The sequence below is a fragment of the Lactuca sativa genome, chromosome 8 (genome assembly GCF_002870075.4).
Source record: "Lactuca sativa cultivar Salinas chromosome 8, Lsat_Salinas_v11, whole genome shotgun sequence".
Classification (NCBI taxonomy): domain Eukaryota; kingdom Viridiplantae; phylum Streptophyta; class Magnoliopsida; order Asterales; family Asteraceae; genus Lactuca; species Lactuca sativa.
In genome coordinates this window covers 51,265,953-51,285,291 of record NC_056630.2, presented here as the reverse complement: position 1 = coordinate 51,285,291, position 19,339 = coordinate 51,265,953, and the positions used below count along the sequence as shown (strand labels likewise).

General features: G+C 33.0%; 1 protein-coding gene, 1 long non-coding RNA gene and 1 pseudogene across 2 annotated transcripts; 2 read left to right on the top strand and 1 right to left on the bottom strand.

Moving 5' to 3' along the window:
• Positions 1-4,946: 4,946 nt before the first annotated feature.
• Positions 4,947-6,254, top strand: LOC111896606 (uncharacterized). The gene is made up of 5 exons (XR_002851962.2): positions 4,947-5,329; positions 5,427-5,526; positions 5,618-5,702; positions 5,847-5,933; positions 6,023-6,254. It is a non-coding gene; the product is annotated as an uncharacterized LOC111896606 (long non-coding RNA).
• Positions 6,255-9,343: 3,089 nt separating this feature from the next.
• LOC111896600 (phosphatidylinositol 4-kinase gamma 7) lies at positions 9,344-12,348 on the bottom strand. Its single transcript, XM_023892576.3, has 2 exons — positions 12,116-12,348; positions 9,344-11,634 (listed from the first exon to the last, which is right to left on the bottom strand). The coding sequence occupies exon 2, from the start codon at positions 11,415-11,417 to the stop codon at positions 9,585-9,587; it is 1,833 nt and encodes a 610-aa protein (XP_023748344.1). The 5' UTR covers positions 11,418-11,634; positions 12,116-12,348; the 3' UTR covers positions 9,344-9,584.
• A 3,497-nt stretch (positions 12,349-15,845) lies between these two features.
• On the top strand, positions 15,846-15,968 carry LOC111896611 (5S ribosomal RNA; annotated as a pseudogene).
• The last annotated feature ends 3,371 nt before the right edge of the window (positions 15,969-19,339 follow it).

Below are 19,339 nucleotides of genomic sequence, written 5' to 3'. Positions count from 1 at the left end.
TTTGGGTCAGGTTTAAGTTTTTCACGTTCCTTTGAGCTCTCAATATGTAGATATCTTTACTAAAATGCTTTGATTACCTCTATTTTATGAGTTCCGGTCTAAATTAAATTCTCGAAAAAAAACTCAAAACTATGGAGAATGCTAGCCTATAGAATTTTGTATGTATGTTTAGTGTAAGCCTAGTTTCGGGCCTGTGTGTTTCTTTAGCCCATTAATCCCTATTTATATATTTACATAAATGCAAGATATCCATTAACAGAAAATATTGTCTTTTAGAATTAATTCCATTTTTCTCACCAAACACACCGTTAGTTAGATTAGTCAAAATCCCATTTGCTGTTGCCAATAAAAAATATTTTCCCGATTAAATTTTTTACTCTTGCCGCTTAACGACTTAAGATAATCCATCATTAGTCATAAATTAATCAAAACTCATTTTCTCTATATAGTTGTTAGAACAATAAAAATCTAGTATTGAATATCAATTTCAACCCACTCACCCAAGTATGTTCAAAATCTTTGTCCCCGCATATTTGTCTTACAAAAGTTCTTATTCGAATATATAATAGAAAAATGTAATTACATCAATATCTTTATTTGTTTTACCAAATTTGTCCCTGATTTTGGCTTTTGCTAAAGATGCCTTTAACTATGCCTGAAGGGATGGATAAAGGACAACAAAAAAGAAACACAGGTGGTTCAACAGAAATGACATAATACTCAAGATGGTACCCCACACTATGTGCTTATGTCCTTTTCAGTCCCTCATATAATTTTCACGTAATACTTAAGCCAAACCCCACTTGATGGGAAGTGAAACCGACCACATCTATCAACTTGCAATAAAATACAAAGGTATGTTAATTAGAGATTAGATTGCCACCCAATAAACCATATGTGTGTCAACGTGAGTTTTAGTTTTATCATATGATAATAAATGGAAGAAAAATAAAAAATATATCAATATTTGTTCCAAAAAATTTATATAAATATTCAAAACGTGCCTCTTAAACCCTATGGTTGGAGATTATGAATATTGCTTATATAATTCCAATAACATGAGAGTTACACAAAATAAGTGTTATTACCGATCCATGTATAACCGGACACGAATGATGCAAGACAAAAACATGTAGACATTATTCAAGATTACCTAAATCTTTATTATATGTCGATAGCATGTTGACTGAGGGGCATCCAAAATGTGTGTGTGCGCTTTTTTTTTCTTTTTATTAATTTAATTTAATTTTTATTTATTTTTTTAAAATTTCATCTATACTATTAGACCGTGTGTCTACATGATACAATAGTAACCGTCAAACTAATTAAAAGAAGCATGACACTTCATTATCATTATATACTTATAAAGCTTGCATTTTTTCTTGAACCACATTCATTTGAAATACCCATGTATTTTTCCTTTTCACCACATTCATTTGAAACTCCTATGTCTTTGCAATTTCTTTCTAATAATTATTATTATTATAAGTTGGTTAATAAGGTTAAATAGATATCAAACCTAAAGTGTAATCATATATAAACTAAATTTAAATATTAAAAAAAATATTTTTTTTCTACTTATAAAGTTTGTTTTTAACTTTTAACATACTATACTTTATTTATTTGGTCTAATATGTTGTGTGTAAACCATTATCACTTTAAAGCTACAACTTTTGATCAGTTTGTATAAAATACTTAAACTGTTAATTTAAATATAACCTTACAGGATCAACTTAGATATAAAATTTAGTTCAACTTAAACAACCCAAAGAATATTTTGTAAATAGTTAAAAGTGATAAATTGTAGTATCTTTCTAAAAATGATTATAAATTGGTTAATAAGGTTAAATAAGTATCAAACCTAAAGTCTAATAAAAAATAAACTAAATTTCAATATTAAAATAATATTTTTACTTCTACTTATAAAGTTATGTCTTCAATTGTTAACATATTATACTTAATTTATTAGAATTAATATGTTGTTGTATGTAAACCATTATCAGTTTAAAACTACAACTTTTGAACTGTATGGGAAAATACTTAAATTATTAATTTAAATATAATGTTACAGGGTCAACTTCAATATAAATTTCAGTTTCACTTAAAAAAAACCCAAAAAATATTTTGTGAATAGTGAAAAGTGATAAATTGTAGTGCTAAATGCAAAAACTAAATTGTAATATCAATTCACTAAAATATTTCCTAAATATATTTTTATAATCGTTAAAAGTTTTGAAATAAGTAGCTTAAAATAACTTATAATAAGAACATTTAAAAATAACTCTATATAAATGATTATATTGTTACCTTTAAAATAAAAAAAAAATTGTTTGATGTTTTAAATGATTACACTAATGGAAATTAAAATGTTAAACAAATAAATTTTAAAAATGAATTAAAAATAATAACAACTATAAATAATATTAAACCATATATTATATTTAATTTTATTCATGAATAATCCGCAGATAGAGGTCATTCAAAAGATTGAGATTATGCAGTCTTAATAGATGTATATATTATCATATAATTCAAAACATATATTTGTAAAGATTTCAGTTATATAGATGCTTCTGCGCAACGCGCGGGCATTCGCCTAGTATACTTATAAAGCTTGCATTTTTTCTTGAACCACATTCATTTGAAACTCCCATATATTTTTTCCTTTAACCACATTCATTTGAAATTCTCATAACTTTTCAATTTCTTTCTAATAATTATTATAAGTTGGTTAATAAGGTTAAATAAATATCAAACCTAAAGTGTAATCATATATAAACTAAATTACAATATTAAAAAATATATTTTCTTCTACTTATAAAGTTTGTTTTTAACTTTTAACATATTATACTTAATTTATTAGGTCTAATATGTTGTATGTAAACCATTATCATTTTAAAACTACAACTTTTGATCAATTTGTATAAAATACTTAAATTGTTAATTTAAATATAACCTTACATGATCAACTTAAATATAAAATTTAGTTCAAATTAAACAACCCAAAGAATATTTTGTAAATAGTTAAAAGTGATAAATTATAGTGTCTTTCTAATAATGATTATAAATTGGTTAATAAGGATAAATAAGTATCAAACCTAAAGTGTAATAAAAAATAAACTAAATTTCAGTATTAAAATAATATTTTTACTTCTAATTATAAAGCTATGTCTTTAACTTTAAACATATTATACTTAATTTATTAGATTTAATATGTTGTTGTATGTAAACCATTATCAGTTTAAAGCTATAACTTTTGAACTGTTTGAACAAAATACTTAAATTGTTAATTTAAATATAACATTACAGGGTCAACTTCAATATAAATATCAGTTTCACTTAAAAAACCCAAAGAATATTTTGTGAATAATGAAAGTGATAAATTTTAGTTCTAAATGCAGAAACTAAATTGTAATATCAATTCACTAAAATATTTCCTAAAGATATTTTTATAATTGTTAAAAGTTTTGAAATAAGTAGCTTAAAATAATTTACAATAACAACAGTTAAAAATAACTCTATATAAATAATTATATTGTTACCTTTAAAATAAAAAAATTGTTTGATGTTTTAAATAATTACATTGATAGAAATTAAAACATTAACAAATAAATTTTAAAAATGAATTAACAATAACAACAACTATAAATAATATTAAACTATATATTATATTTAATTTTATTCATGAGTAACCTGCAGGTAGATGTCATCCAAAAGATTGAGATTATGCAGTTTTAATAGATGTATATATATTATCATATAATTCAAAATAATCAATATAGTATATCAACTAAGTATACGAATTATTATATCAAATTTAACAACGACATCATTTTTATATTTAAAAAAAAACATATATTTATAAAGATTTCAGCTATAAAGATGTTTCTGCGCAACGCACGGGCATTCGCCTAGTATATACATATTATGTACCGAAAACCAGTTATATAATGTATCTTATTAAGTTGAACAACTTACAACTAATGATCGTGATGTTATTGGTTGTTGTCTAGAGAATGTGTGTAATGTCTTTTTTTTCCCCTTCATTTTCCACTTTAAACTCTATCATACAAACACAATACTTATAATAGATATAAAAATATTTAGAAGATATGGAAGAATCATAGTTATAATGGACATAAATCCATATAAACAAGGCAACCTAGATGTTATGGAAGTCGAAAAATCAAGAGTTACTCAACAAAAATGAAGCAAAAAGTTGATATGCGTTTTCCCATCGATTTTGTGTGACATTTGTGTACAACGTTAAGGGGAGCTTATATGTTTATTTCATTAAAAGATTGCTCCAATTTCGCTACATATAAAGTGATTCAAACTTTCATATTTTCCTACTTCAGGACCAAGAGTTCAACTTTCCTAACATCTATTACAACTACAATACTTTGATGATCAAGATCTACTTCACATGTACTCCCTTTGGCACGTATCAGGTATCAAAACAAAATTATCTTGTAGGAGTACAAAAACTCATAAACAGTTTGCACATTAGAGATAGAACCTAGATCATCTTGACACATATACATTTCACTCGCTATATAATTTTACTTATTAAAATCTACATTCCATTTAACTTCATACAATTTAATGGATTGACATATTATTTATCATTTTTTTACTTATTGTTATTTTGTAAATAGTTAATTTGTATGAACTTAAAAATTAAAAACTACAATTAATAATAACACTAATTAAAAATTAAAAATTAAAAATTACAAATTTGAAATAAAAAATAGTATATATATATATATATATATATATATATATATATATATATATATATATATATATATATATATATATACAGGGCCGGCCTAATACATGGGCGAGTTGGGCTCCGGCCCAGGGCATCAAATAGAAGGGGGCATATTTTTTATCCAGATATTAATACTATATACGTGTTATTTTAGTCCAAAAACTAAGCCCAGTTCTACCGTCCAAGAAGAATAGCATCCGGAGGCAAGAATGAAAGGCATGAGCGCCAAATTGAAGCCTTGAGAACTGCAATCGTCAATCGTCAAATACCAATCCATGCCTTTGAAAATCGTGCGAGTTGTGTGTGGAGATTAGAGGAGTCGACACTCAAAGATCGAGGAAATAGGAGTAGAAACACTCTAAATCGACTGATTTCTGAGTTCGATTTCTCTCTAAACCTACTGCTAATCGACTTTTTTCAACCTTTCCTTTGATTTCTATTTTTGAGTTCGATTTAAATAACCTCTCATTGTTAAACCGATAAGACTGAGTTCGATTTTTTTTTCAATCTAAAGCAAGAGACAACTAACGAAAGCATCATCTTCAACTGATTTGGGTAAACTCTCTTCTCTTCAACTGATTTCGATTTTTCTTTCTAATTTCTTTCTTAATCTGTTGTCATCAATTATCACTTATGGACTGGTTTGTTTTAGCTTTTTAGGAGTTCGGATGTTGGATATTTTATGGTTTTCAACCTGAAGTAGAGACGAGGAAAGAAAGGACTGATTTTTGATTTCTCTTTAACTGATTTGGGTGAGTTCTTTTCAACTGATTTTGATTTTCTTTCTGATTTATTTATAAACATGTTGTCATCAATCTATCCTCTTTTTATGGTTTTTTTAAGGAGTTGGAGCTCTGATTTGTCTCCTATTTGAACTCGAAATCTGTTTGCTTTGTATCTGATATTTGTTGTTTGAAGTTGGCTTCAGGTAATTTTTCTGACTATTGTGGTTTGGCTCTGATAAAAATTACCAACGTTCCTTTTTATACCTTTTTGTTCATGTTTCTGTGATAAAAAATTCTAAAGTTCATTTCTATACTTTTTTTGTTCATGCTTCTGCGATGTGAATCAGAAGGCATATTGTCTATTGAAGTTATGATTTCTGTTTATTTAGAAATTTGGTTAGTGGCTACTGGTTCTTGTTCTTATTTCTAGAAAGGTATAAGTTTATTTTATTGTTGCTATTAATATTAGAAAATATTTATCTAAAATGGATTCCTAATTATGATTCAACGATTCATTTTTCAGATATCATGACATCTTGGAAGTGGAAACGAGAAGAATGAATATGTTCCCTAATCTGTTGGTTACTTATATAATATTTTGGATGATGTCAGTAATGTTTGCTTCTGTGAAAAAAGTTCTTCAAAATTGAAGCTTTTAAAATAAGATATATTTGCACTTCAAAAAATGCACAAAAACATATGGTTGTGGTGATTTTTGTAGTTTTTGTTTGAATTATTTGCTTGATTGTAAAATTTACTGCATTTTGATTTTATAGATTTTTATATATATGATTTTTCCATTTTACAAAACATATATAAGGGCATAAAATTTTTATCTTGCCCCGGGTAGCAAAGAACAATGGACCGGCCCTATATATATATATATATATATATATATATATATATATATATATATATATATATATATATATATATATATATATATATATGAGATGACCTTAGTTTGTTTTTAAGGTCAAAAGTGGACAAAATCCACTTTCTCCCCAATAAGTCGCATAGAAATTTTGTTTACTTCAACAAATGCTTTTGTTTTTTTTTCTTTTTGCTTAAACATCTAGGTAGATTTTATATTTTGTAACGAAAGTACCAAATTTAGCTTCCTAATTCCCCCCTCCAAAATGACTCAAAAAGGCCATGATCATATTAGTTAAATTAGGGACATATATGATGATGTGGGGAAGTTGGTTGTTTGGTTTAAAATGGGGTAATGATGAGGGTTCACACCAAATATCATATGTTTATCCATAATCCAACGTAGACTTGACTGTATATAATCACCAGATCCACCTACCCGTTTTTTGTTACATGTTATCACATCAAGTATATATGTCCCCTTTTTACTCATAAAACAAATATAAACAATCATATTCAAGTAAACAAATTGATAAAGTGTGTATAATCATAGCATTAATTTGTTTTATTTAATTAAATTAATTAAAATTATTGACTGGTCTAGAATAAGAAGACAAAAATGTTAAGTCTCAATAGTTATTGACGATTTGGATAAGGTGGTTAAATTTAAACGAAAATAATATAATTGACGTCATTTATATATATATATATATATATATATATATATATATATATATATATATATATAGTTTTTGTTTACATATGTTATTAAAAAACATGATAGCACATGGACGTCTTACAAAACTATGGCTCGATCTTAAGTCACCGCAATATGATTATCGAGGTATGTATCAGTGTACAAGTTAATATTAAAACTTGAGTGGACCCGACCAATCTTACCGGTCGGACCATGAATCCGTGGAGAGACTAAGGTGCTGTTTGTTTTGGAAGTGGATAAATGTCTTTTGTCTTTTTCCAAGTTTGCGTAAGAAGACGTGCACTTACGAAACGTCTACCTGCCAGAAGGAAAAAGTGCTCAAAAAGTACTTTTGTAGAAAAACAAACGAGGCCTAAGTCAATCAAAAACGGGTTTTATACTGCTTATGAACCATATGTACATAATGAACATATGTCAGTTTTACCATAAAATCGTTTGAACCGTTGACCGAAACAATTACAAAATCCCGGTTTAAACCTAATAAAAAACAATATTACGACGTTACATATTATATTTATATTCTATTATGTTGGTGATTTGTTATTATAAATATTATTTAAGTATAATGAGATTAATTTGTGACCAAAGGTGATCTTGATAAATATTGAACAAGTAAAGAATATCTGGAGTACACACTTGTTTAAGTATGATCAAGTTTTAAAGTATACTGTCGTTTAGGATGAAACCCCTGAACGAACGAGGGTCCCGAGGTAGCTCCCCTGACGGAGTCCAAGGAGCAGAGCCCGGGGGTCCGGGCCACTGCTCCAATTCTGACAATTAATTTATTTTTTTTCTATTAGTTGCAATGTTTTAAAATGCGAGTGTCACTATTAATTTAGATTTATTCGGAAAAAAGAAAATCGGGTGCCACCACTAGTAAGTACTATATCTCTTGGAGTTCATATATTGGCACGTGTTAGTGGAAAGATTTGTAAAACGTTTTGTGATTGTGATTGTGGTTATTTCATTGTAGAATAAAATCTTTTGTGCTCAAAGTCCTTTTAAGATTTAGATTCGTTATTTCTAGCTATAAAACATTAAGTTTTTTGTACACGTATGAAGGCAAACTTTCTATAATATTATTAAAGATTTATTATAAAAGCAAAAGTTGTTATTCGGTTTTTAAGACTATCCGATTTTCATTTTACTACTCAAAACAAATCCAAAATCATAATCCGGTTTTGGCAAAAACCAATCTAAAAATTTGTATATCAAAACCATTTAGTTTAATCATAATTATCCGTTTGGACAAGTCGGTTTACTCATATAAAGTAATACTTTTGGACTAAGGCCCATGGGTCTATGATATCACTGACATAATTTGGTTATGATGATAGGCTTGGTTCTCAAGCTACTAGGTCAAACTAAAGTTCAAAGTCTTGTGACTGCTTTTGATCATTGAAGCCCGAAGCAGTATGTACCCTGAAGACAAAGCTCAAGTGATGAGCTCCGTAATCCACACATGTGCTTCAGTGTTTGGCTTCGTTGTCAAGTCTTGAGACTTTTTTTCTAACTTCATCCGAAGCTCCACTTCTAACCTCATCCATAGTCTACAACTTTGCTCTTAAAGCTTCACATATAAAGTATAAACAACATTCAACAACTACACCAAGTGGCTTCGCTAGGTGACCGAAGCATTGCACCAACAACTTCGTGAAGTACCATATGCTACAAAGTACAAACCACAATCCATTGGTACATGCTTTTATCAATTGATACTGTTTGGACCTAAACCCACCTATTGTTCTTTTTACCATGATATTTTTACCTGTAATTTTACGATATTCCTATAAAGCATAAACCAAGAACATTCTTTTGTTTGCTTGTTGCTTTTGAGGCCACAATGGACCCACAAAAGTCCTGTTAGGTTTTCTTTACAGCTGACCAATATATCATACTTAGAATATTAGGTCAAAAGAGACATCTAATAAAGAAAGCATTTGATTCATGGTTTTTATCAAACCAACCACGTGCAATCAAAATAACACACTATCAAATCTTCTACGCCTTTTGTTTTACTCTTTTACCACCTGTCTTTCAAAAACCATTGTTGCATAAGCAAAAGAATTTTTCCCCAAAACAATCTAAAACTTCCAAGTTCAATAAATTAATAAAAATCATCAAAAAAACCACCAAAGAAACATATTGCAAAGGCAACAAGTCATATTTGATCTAATGATATAACTGAGATTCAAACTACCAAACCCCATACCAACAAGAAATTATTTGTGCCAAACATAACATACCATACCATGAAAGAAGAAAGGCAAAAGATTCATATATCTACAATCTTACACTACCATTCTCATTCTTTTATCTTTTTTTTTTGTTCCATTCCATATACTACAAATTTATTTATAAAACAGGTCCACAAGGACTAAAATAAATCAAAAAAACCCAACCAAAACCTAAACCCTTCACTACAACAACCCCAGTCAAACTATCCAAAGTCAAACTCATACAAGTACACCCTCTCTCTCTCTCTCTCTCTCACTTAAAACTGGCAAGAAGTCCCCAACCTCTGTCTCAGCCTCTGCCCGACACTGCCCGACTTCCGTTGCCCGAACGCGGGCCCCAACAGCTCCTGAAATTTCTCCAAAAACATCCCCCACTCCTCCTCTTTCATATCCCCCAACTTCACAAAACAAGCACTCCCCGGAGCTTGCTCACTCGCACTCCTATGTTCACCTAAACTCAAATTCTTCTTCAACAACCTCGACACACAATGTACATCTCCCGATGCACAAAGTACAACCTCCTCCTCCTCCTCTTCCTCCTGTTCCTCTTCAAGTTTCGAAAGCGGGTTTCTCCCATAACCAAATTGAAACGGAGAAATAGGGCTGATGTCATCGATCTCAAACACAATTCCATGATTTCCATCTTCTTGAAACTGAACTTGAACTTCTCTTTTCGGAGATGATGATGATAAGACAAAGGGTTCCCGGTTTTGGTTTTGGTTTTTCTCCCGCTCAACCACCACCGCGCGTCTTGCCGCCATGCACAGTGCCTCAAGCTCGCTCGGCTCCTCCTCCCCCCGCCGGAACTCCCGGCTCATCATCTCCCCGATCTCCGCCAAACACAGCCCGAATCGAGCGCCTTCTTTTAGGAAAACGGTGGAGAGGATGAGAACACGAAGACACGCTTCACGGATCATCGGGAGCTCGGATTTCAATATTTCAGAGTCACGAAACGGATCGAGTGATTCGATGTAGTCAAGTTCATCTTCCGAGAATGGAATTGAAGATTGTGGCCAATGAATCCATTCGAAATACGGATCTTCTAAGTTTTCAGGTAGACAGAGTCCGTGATCGATCGGGATTAATTCAACTTGACCAAATTGCCCTCCACCAATTCGAACCAAAAGATTCCCTGCGTGTCGATCCGTGTTAAAGATCCGTATGTCTAAAATCCCGATACGATGCACGGATGAAACCGGGAAATTTGAAGTCCCGTGATCGCTCGCATCGTAATCGTGTGCGATAAATTGTTGGAAAGAAGCGATTTTGCTGAAATGTTTCTTTTTGTTCTTGTCTCGGGTCCCACTTACATCATTGACATTGAAGATGGAGTGAGTGATTTTGACAAGGGCAGTAGGGGGGACATTAGCAAAGTGGTTGTGATCAAGAAGGTAAGCTGCAACCTCACGATAACCGGTTTCACCAACACGAACTGACCTTTTTAACCCGGGTTGACCAAGGGCTTTTCCTACAAACCCTTTTGGATTATTGGGTGCAAATGGTTCTTCGTCTGTTGGTTTCACAATTGCGACACTTTCACCATTGATGTTTCTGAAGTAATAAGCGCCACCTAGGCCTCCATGAACTGGAATCGGGTCGATTCCGTTTTTTAACGCGATTGCAATCTCCTTCACGAGTTCTTTAGTTTTTGTGAAATTACTAGAATGCCCCAGGATTTCAATTGGTCCAGATCTGTCTCTCTGTTGGATGTCTCTACCTGAAGGGGAAAGACATGGACTTGAAGAGCTTCTGTGGATTAAGTTTCTTGTTAGGAGAAGAGGGGAATAGTTGCGAATGGCGCTTAAGTCGTTTTTCAAGATTAAATCTCCAAAAGTTAAAGAACTCTCTTCGGTTGGGACATTGAGGGCGATTTGTAACCTTCGTTTGACCATGTGTGCGTTATCGTTTCGATCCAGATCCATTCCTAATACGCATCCGCTTTCTGTTTGAATGAAGATACGTCTTCTACCTGTGGTTTTCAGGTTCACTCCTTCCATTGTGTCGTTTCCATGGTGATTCCTTCCTACAGGACTCTTGAAAACTGATAGAGCCATTTGCGTTTTAACTGGGCTGTCTAGGTTACCAGACATGAACCAGTTGCAGAAAGGGGGTGATGGGAGCGAGGGTGAGGGTGAAGGTAGTGGAAGATGAAATCTTCCACTTCACTCTCACAAGTGATTCAGATCCTGAAGCTGGTTGCAGGCTATTAGTAGAGCGTGAAACGTAAACAATCATTAAACAGCAAAATTGAGTTTCATTTTGACACCATCCATTTGATCGAATCAAGTAGGTGCAGTTTCCCCTAATCTGTACACAAACATCAACAAGAGATATATAGTATTTGATCAGAGAAGACAGAGAAGAGATACGATCTCATCGAACTATGACAAATAACGAGATCAGAGCCAATCGAAATGAGTGTTATTCAGCTAGATTAGCATTCGAAGGTTCATGTTTGCATTTTTGAAACAAATATTCAAAGCGATAAGTCAACTTTCCGAGATCTGGAACTTCAAATTGATACTGTTCCCAAATCAATAAACCTTAGCGCGAAAATTCATGGACAACAAATGTTACTGAATTGAAGTTTGCACGAAAAATGATCTAATAATCCGAAGAAGGTCAACATTAACAGAAGAAAGCAGGTCATCAGCTAAACCGAAGATAAGATCACTGACGACATACTTGTTTACAGGCTTAGAAGACGTAAACATTGGGGAAAAGGAAAACAAAGTAAACGATACGTTTGCAACAAGATGAACAAAAACCCTAAGTTAAAAAAACTCACCGATGAACCAGATCTGCAGGAGATTCATACACGGTAACAGATGAAGAATCGAATTCAACCCAATCCAATCAAGATCCGGATAACAGAATCAATCCGAGAGATAACATGAAGGAAAAAAGGGTTTTTTTACATCAAGATTCACATAATAGAAACCCTTTCTTCTTGTTGTTACTCGGAGTTCAATCACTCTCGAGTTTCTTCTTTCTCTAAAAATACTCCCTATCGACTCAGTCTCTCTCTCCGTATCTATATAGAGGTGAGGGCAGTGATACGTAAATTGGGCACCAAAAATTCTTTTTAACTCCGGTTTTTGAGGAGTAAAAGCCTAGAGGGTTAAACTTTAGTTACAAACTAAAGAAAAACAAATATAAATTGTCTAGCTTTTTTTCATTTATTACCCAAAATTTCTTAATTATAATTATTATTATTTATTTTTATACCAGATTGATTGTGTTTTTATGTATTTTTTCCATGTTCTTAATAAAAAACAATTCAAAAAAAACATATGAGTCAATAAATTATTCACCACATCTTCTACCTATCTTACCAAATTGTCGCAATGTAAATGGTTATCAAAAAAATTTATCTTTGATTTTTATTAAAAAATGATTTTTCAATTTCGTAGTTAACAACAGTATATCACACTATAAAACTTTTTTTCAAAACAATATCCTTTTAAACATCAGTCATTATTAATATTTTACAGTGGGTACTTCATAACTGACAGTTATATGAGAATTTTTTAAAACAATTTAGGCTAGTTTAAGAAAAGAAAAAAAATTAACTATTTTTGTCTTTTTTCTGATAAAAAATATTATATTTTATTATAAAACAAATGAAATATTTAATTCGATACTTTTAATACAAATTGTTATAATAAGAACATGTCCTAGTCGATCGATTATGAAACTGAAAAGTTTATAATTAATGTTATTTTAGAATATTATATGCTTTTGGATTCTTTTAAGAGTCTGTCAATTATTTATATGATCTCCTGTTAATCTTCCTTGATCTTTTGTATGGAAGGGTCTGGAAGGAGGTGATCCGTCCGTTGGATCAAATACGGGAAGTGATCTGAGCCGTTGGGAGGAAGTGGTAAAAGAATGGTGACGTGGAGATAAGGGATTGGAGGTCAACGTCAACATAGTAGTAGATTGGTCATTGGTGTGTTGTTGGCTTGTTGCACAGGTATTGTGCCCTCACTCTCATTGTGTGAATTTTATGAGATTTTTTGACCATCCCGTTTTAAGGATATATGAAAATATTTTTTTATACAAGTAAACTGGATTTTGGTCATGTAATATACTTTTTTATCGATTAAAAAAAAATCTTTTTGTAGCTTAAAAAGATTATTATTTTGTTTTTTATTTAAATTTTTTGATTTTATTATAACAATTTAATTATTTATATGTCGATTGTTTTTTGGGAAATTGAATAATCTAACTTTTTTATGGTTGTTTTTTAAAAATATAATCTTTTTATTTTGCAAAATGACCACTTGGTCCGGAATGAGACATTTTGGACTCAATTTAATATTTATTAAACAGGTAGATAATTCCGACCCGGTAATATGGTTCTCATATAAATACCCATTAACCCGTTTTGGACTATATTTCGTCATTCCCTTGTTTCAGATCACCCTACATCTCATTCCGGACACTTCTACAACTGAAAATGTCTTCTGATAGCAGTGAAGAAATGTTGTTTTTATATGTAAGTTTCAAATTTATTTCTAATTATATGCATTTATTTTAGACTATATGTTAAAACATGTTTAGTTTATGCAATTATATATGTATTATAAGGGTTTCTATGAATTTTAATCGTGTTAATGCAATTATAGGATTGTATGTACTTATACATTTACATTATATCATAAATTGTTATCATTTCCTAATTTTCGCTATTTCGGAACATTTTCGGAATCCGAAAATCATGTTTAGAGTACATAGAACTCTCCATAATACAAGGAACCTGTTCCAGATTTTTGGTATGGAATTTATGGTTCGGGCTACCATTCCAGATTTTTTTTGTCCGGAATTTCGTTCCAGAACATAGATACAAAAATCCCTAATTAATAATTCTTTTGATTGTAGCACGATAGAACATACAAAACAGTTGTTACTACAACCTACATACCAGAACTTGGATTCGAAATCATGGCATGCTTACAAAACCGTCCAATTTGTGGGTGATGTTTAGGCAATCATGTTTTGGTGATTACGTAAACATGCAGATGGGTGTCGAATGTCAACCTTTATTGTGTCACGATCTTATGTGCAAGAAGTTTACTACTTTTGATCCAGTTAACCTATAAGAGCTTCTATTTCTAGTTGGTGGCTATCGGGGATTATTTCCATTACTGTTCTGGTTTTGCAGAATTCAAAGGACGTGTGTTTCCATTTGTGTCGCTTTCACGTTTGGTGAGTATGGCTGACCTTACACACTTGTTTAACAACATACTTCATCAATTAAGTAACGAAGACATGGTGAGAGTCTCCCTGTTGTATATGCTAGAGCAAGGATTTTTGGGGAAATGCCCTCGACAGCTAGTTACTAATGAATGTATGACACTTGTCTCTAATTTACAGGAGTTTAACAGGTATACAGTTTTTTACCCATATTATATCAAAATGATACATATACTTATTAACTGTGATTTTTTGACATAGGTACCCATAGGGCAGATTGGGGATTTCACTTACAAATAGTGTATTCTGTGTTTGATAAGACTGAGGACCATTTGAACCCAAATGCACCAAGAGTCAACAATAGACACACATATACTCTACAAGGATTTTGTTTATGCATTTAAAGTATGTACACTATGTTTAATAAGAGTTTTTAAACAATAAGTATTGCAGCTTTGTTAAGTTGGTAAGTTGTTTGACATCTTAATTTTGTAGATTTTGATCATGGAGACATTTCCCAATAGTAGTATAGCTAGTTCCCCTATACCGGGTGCTATCCCTCGGGCAGTTGCATACCCTAGGATGAGGTGTTTGCAGACACCTAATTGTTAATGTATTCTCGATGTTACTAATGTATGTAGTTTAGTCCACCTTATAATTTATAAGCTTCTATGACAAAAATAACTTAATATTAACCTTTATATATTGTGTAACATCCCCCTCTGGCACGTATCACAATATTGTCCGCTTTGGGCTACTCGGCACGAGGACTTCCCAGGGGGTCACCCATCCTGGTACTACTCCCGCTCGAGCACGCTTAACTGCAGAGTTCTTATGGGATCTGCTGCCCTCACGGCTTTAAAACGCGTTGTGACAAGGAAGGTATCCACACCCCTTATATGGAGATGTTTCGTTCTCCTTCCAAGCCGATGTGGGATCAGATCTAACCCACTTTCACCCCCCATTATAGGGTTCGACGTCCCCGTTGAACACATCGACCCGTGCCCTGGCTCTGATACCATTTGTAACATCCCCCTCCCCGTCGAACACATCGACTCGTGCCCTGGCTCTGATACCATTTGTAACATCCCCCTCTGGCACGTATCACAATATTGTCCGCTTTGGGCCACTCGGCACGAGGACTTCCCAGTGGGTCACCCATCCTGGTACTACTCTCGCCCGAGCACGCTTAACTGGAGAGTTCTTATGGGATCTGCTGCCCTCACGGCTTTAAAACGCGTTGTGACAAGGAAGGTATCCACACCCCTTATAAGGAATGCTTAGTTCTCCTTCCAAGCCGATGTGGGATCAGATCTAACCCACTGGGAACATTTTAAAGCCGTGAGGGCAGCAGATCCCATAAGAACTCTGCAGTTAAGCGTGCTCGGGCGAGAGTAGTACCAGGATGGGTGACCCCCTAGGAAGTCCTCGTGCCGAGTGGCCCAAAGCGAACAATATTGTGATACGTGTCAGAGGGGGATGTTACATATTGTTTTTATGCAACGTCCCCCCAACGAGTTGTTGCAGCCTACTATGCAGGAGTGTGCTGCTTTATGATAGATTGAAAGTGTCCAGTGGATTGATGCTGCATATTACGTTAATGTTTGATTTATGGTTTTCTTTGTCAATGTTTTAAAACAATTTCATTTTGAAGATGTAGCAAAAACAAGTTTATCCTTCCGAACAACATTTTATAGAATGTTATGATATCGTACAAACATCATTGAGGTTTTTTTAAATCAACAACATCATACTGTTGGCTACCTTTTTGACTAGTATGCCAACTCTTAGACTTAACGGTACTTTTGCCACTTGACTTGGTCCTACTTGAAGATTCACTTTTTGTTGACTCTGCGGGAAACGAAGTGTCGCAGTTTCTGCTTGTGTGACCAATCATTTGACAACGGCTACATTTTTTCTGAATCAGACCTTCACATTGGGATGAGATACGGTTATGGTTTTTAAGTTGTACAGTTTGTCGTTTGTCCATCAATGGTGGCAAAACAACCATGACTTCATACAGTTCTTTGTACTGGCTAAAACTAGCACATGAAACACAACCTCTACATATGTTGATCGACATATTTCCATTGTGAAGTACGATGACACCCATTCACTACAGTTTTGATATCTCAGTTCCTTAAATACTGCCATAGCATGAGTATAAGGTACACCCGAAAATTACCATTTCCCACGCGTGCAGTAATGACTTTCCAAGTTTACTATGCCATTTTTCATTTGTTTAATTACCTCATATCTGCCTTGATCAATCTGATATACCCAAAAAGCAGAGGATTTGTTGATCTTCCACTCGATGACCTTCTTAGTATACTCAGTAACATCTTTTTGCTTTTAGTTGTAACAAACATTTATGTATATGTTGTCATGCATAGTAAATTACTCTACAATTATCATGGAAGTATTACAATACAGGGAAACACTTACCTCCAACATTACGTCACTGACACCACCATTGTTGCATAGTTGATCGAAGGAAATCAATCAACATTGTTATTGCTAGTTTGTGCATCTCTTGATAATGTAATGGCGAACTCAACATTGTTTGATGTCATAATATTGTATCGAACCATAGGGAAACACGACCTTGCCTATCTCTCATTACCAATTATGTCTAGCCATATCTGAAAATCATCGTTTAGTGCATGACGTAGCCTACCCAAGCTTTCTTTGAAATCAGACTCTCGATAAACCTTTGTAGCCTCCCAAAAAAAATCTATGTTCCCTCTTTCTTGCCGATCTTTTCTCTCATATTCATCAATAAATGGCGACAACATAGTCTGTGATATGCATTTGGGAACACGACCTGAATTGCCATATCAATTGAATTGGCTTTATCTGATATGATAGCCAAAGATGGCATCTCCCTAATATATTCTTTGAGTCTTGATAAAAACCAAATCCATGACTCTCCACTTTTAGTTTTCCCAACACCAAATGCAATAGGGGGATTTGGTTATTACCATCCATGCCTACTGCTAGGAATATGTATTTCCCTTTAAGGTATGTGCCGTCAATGATAATAATAGGACACAAACATCTTTGAAATGCTCGAACCTAAAAAGTAAATAATAATCTAATTAAAGTGAACGCATGTGTATGGACATTAAATATAAAGAATTCTTTATATAAGAAAAATATTATCGCGCATCCGATAGCTATGAAAAAGCATTCAAATTTGTTGTCATCACTCATCTTTATATGTGTAACCGTCCCTGCATTCTTCTTCTCCAAGTTGTAACAATATAAAGGTAGACTTTGAAAGCTTTCTTTAGGGGTCCCTCTCAATAGATTTAGAGCATACATTTTAGCATTCCATGCTTGCCGGTATGAAATATGTACACAAAGACGGTCAATTAAAGTTTGTTGTATCTATTTCCCCCGCAACATATTACCCATACTATCAGCTAATATGCCCTTCCAGAAGTGACCCAATACCTTTTTATTGGCTTGTCGATGATAGGGACGTAGCTGTGTGTTTAAGAAAGTGTGTTTCTCCGATAGTTTAACCACTTGAAATGTATCACTTTATATTGGAAACCTTCACTAACAATTTTCAATCCTAAATCAAGCTTAAGTGCTTCTTTGTTTTTAAAGAGTTTGTATAGCTTCACATGGGAAGTATAGTTGTGCGATGCGGCCCCTTTACGATTTTGTTGAGCTAATTCGGCCAACGGTAAAGGTTTAGGTATACCCCAATGGGTGGGTTGTGTTTCTTAAGAGTCGGAAAAATAAAATGGAAACTTTTCGTGTTATGCTTTTCAGGGTTATAAGGGACCAGTTTCCTCCTCTCCATCTTCATCATCGTCCCCATAAAATTCCGTGTAACTCTGGAAATGTTTAACTGGCTCTCCTTGTGGAATTATATTAACATTATCAACCAACATCATTAGTTTTGCCTCATCATTCGCAAATTCATCAACATCAACAGTAAGGCCAGCATGAACAACAACCTTACCTTTAGACCTATAATCACCCCCATGTATAGGGTCATTGTAAGAAGGAACATGGTTGGTTGTCATGGGTAATAAATTACAAATTTGGTTACTTGCAGCACCGAAAGAACCATTTCCAAAACGATTTTCCCAAGGAAATCGATTATTACCATTTTCCATAACATTATTAACAACAAAAAAAATTACTGTGTTGAGAGACATAGTATTAACAAAACTAAGAAAATATCTAACGTCACTATTGTCAAGAATATGCATAACTATATTTGATCCAACATGTTGAAAAGATAGATGAATTTTATTAGTGTGTAACTTGAACTTGGAAGCAACCAGCATAACTAACCCAACGATGTTGATATCATTGCTTATATCTACACCAAAGCATGTGCAATCCGGAGCAAGATATTGCATACATCCGTTGATACGCTGCCATTGCCCTCCACTTAAAACTGGAACTCGAAAAAATCATGTATACGTACTCATTCCGGAACCATTCCGGAACATTTATGGAAAGTATCGAAGACACAAATAAATTTAACACACAAATGAATTGCATATTTCGAAAAAAATACAAAAACCCCAATTCTAGCTCTCCAGAATAACACTCTGAAATGTACGGCTGTTGTGGACTGTTGTCTGGAATACATTTTTTCAGTCCAGAACGTACACGGTGTCAGATTCCATACCAAAATCCCACCAACCAGCACCCACTCAGGAACAAGATCATAAATACTCCAAAATATCGTATTCCGAACCACAAGTCCGAACACAATAGTACGTGCTCCGGAATATGATATTCCGGAGCATGTGGTCAATTTCCCAAAAAAAATGATGGTTATTTT

Coding starts and splice junctions, on each gene's coding strand:
- LOC111896600 (XM_023892576.3), bottom strand. CDS start 11,417: ATGTCTGGTAACCTAGACAGCCCAGTTAAAACGCAAATGGCTCTATCA.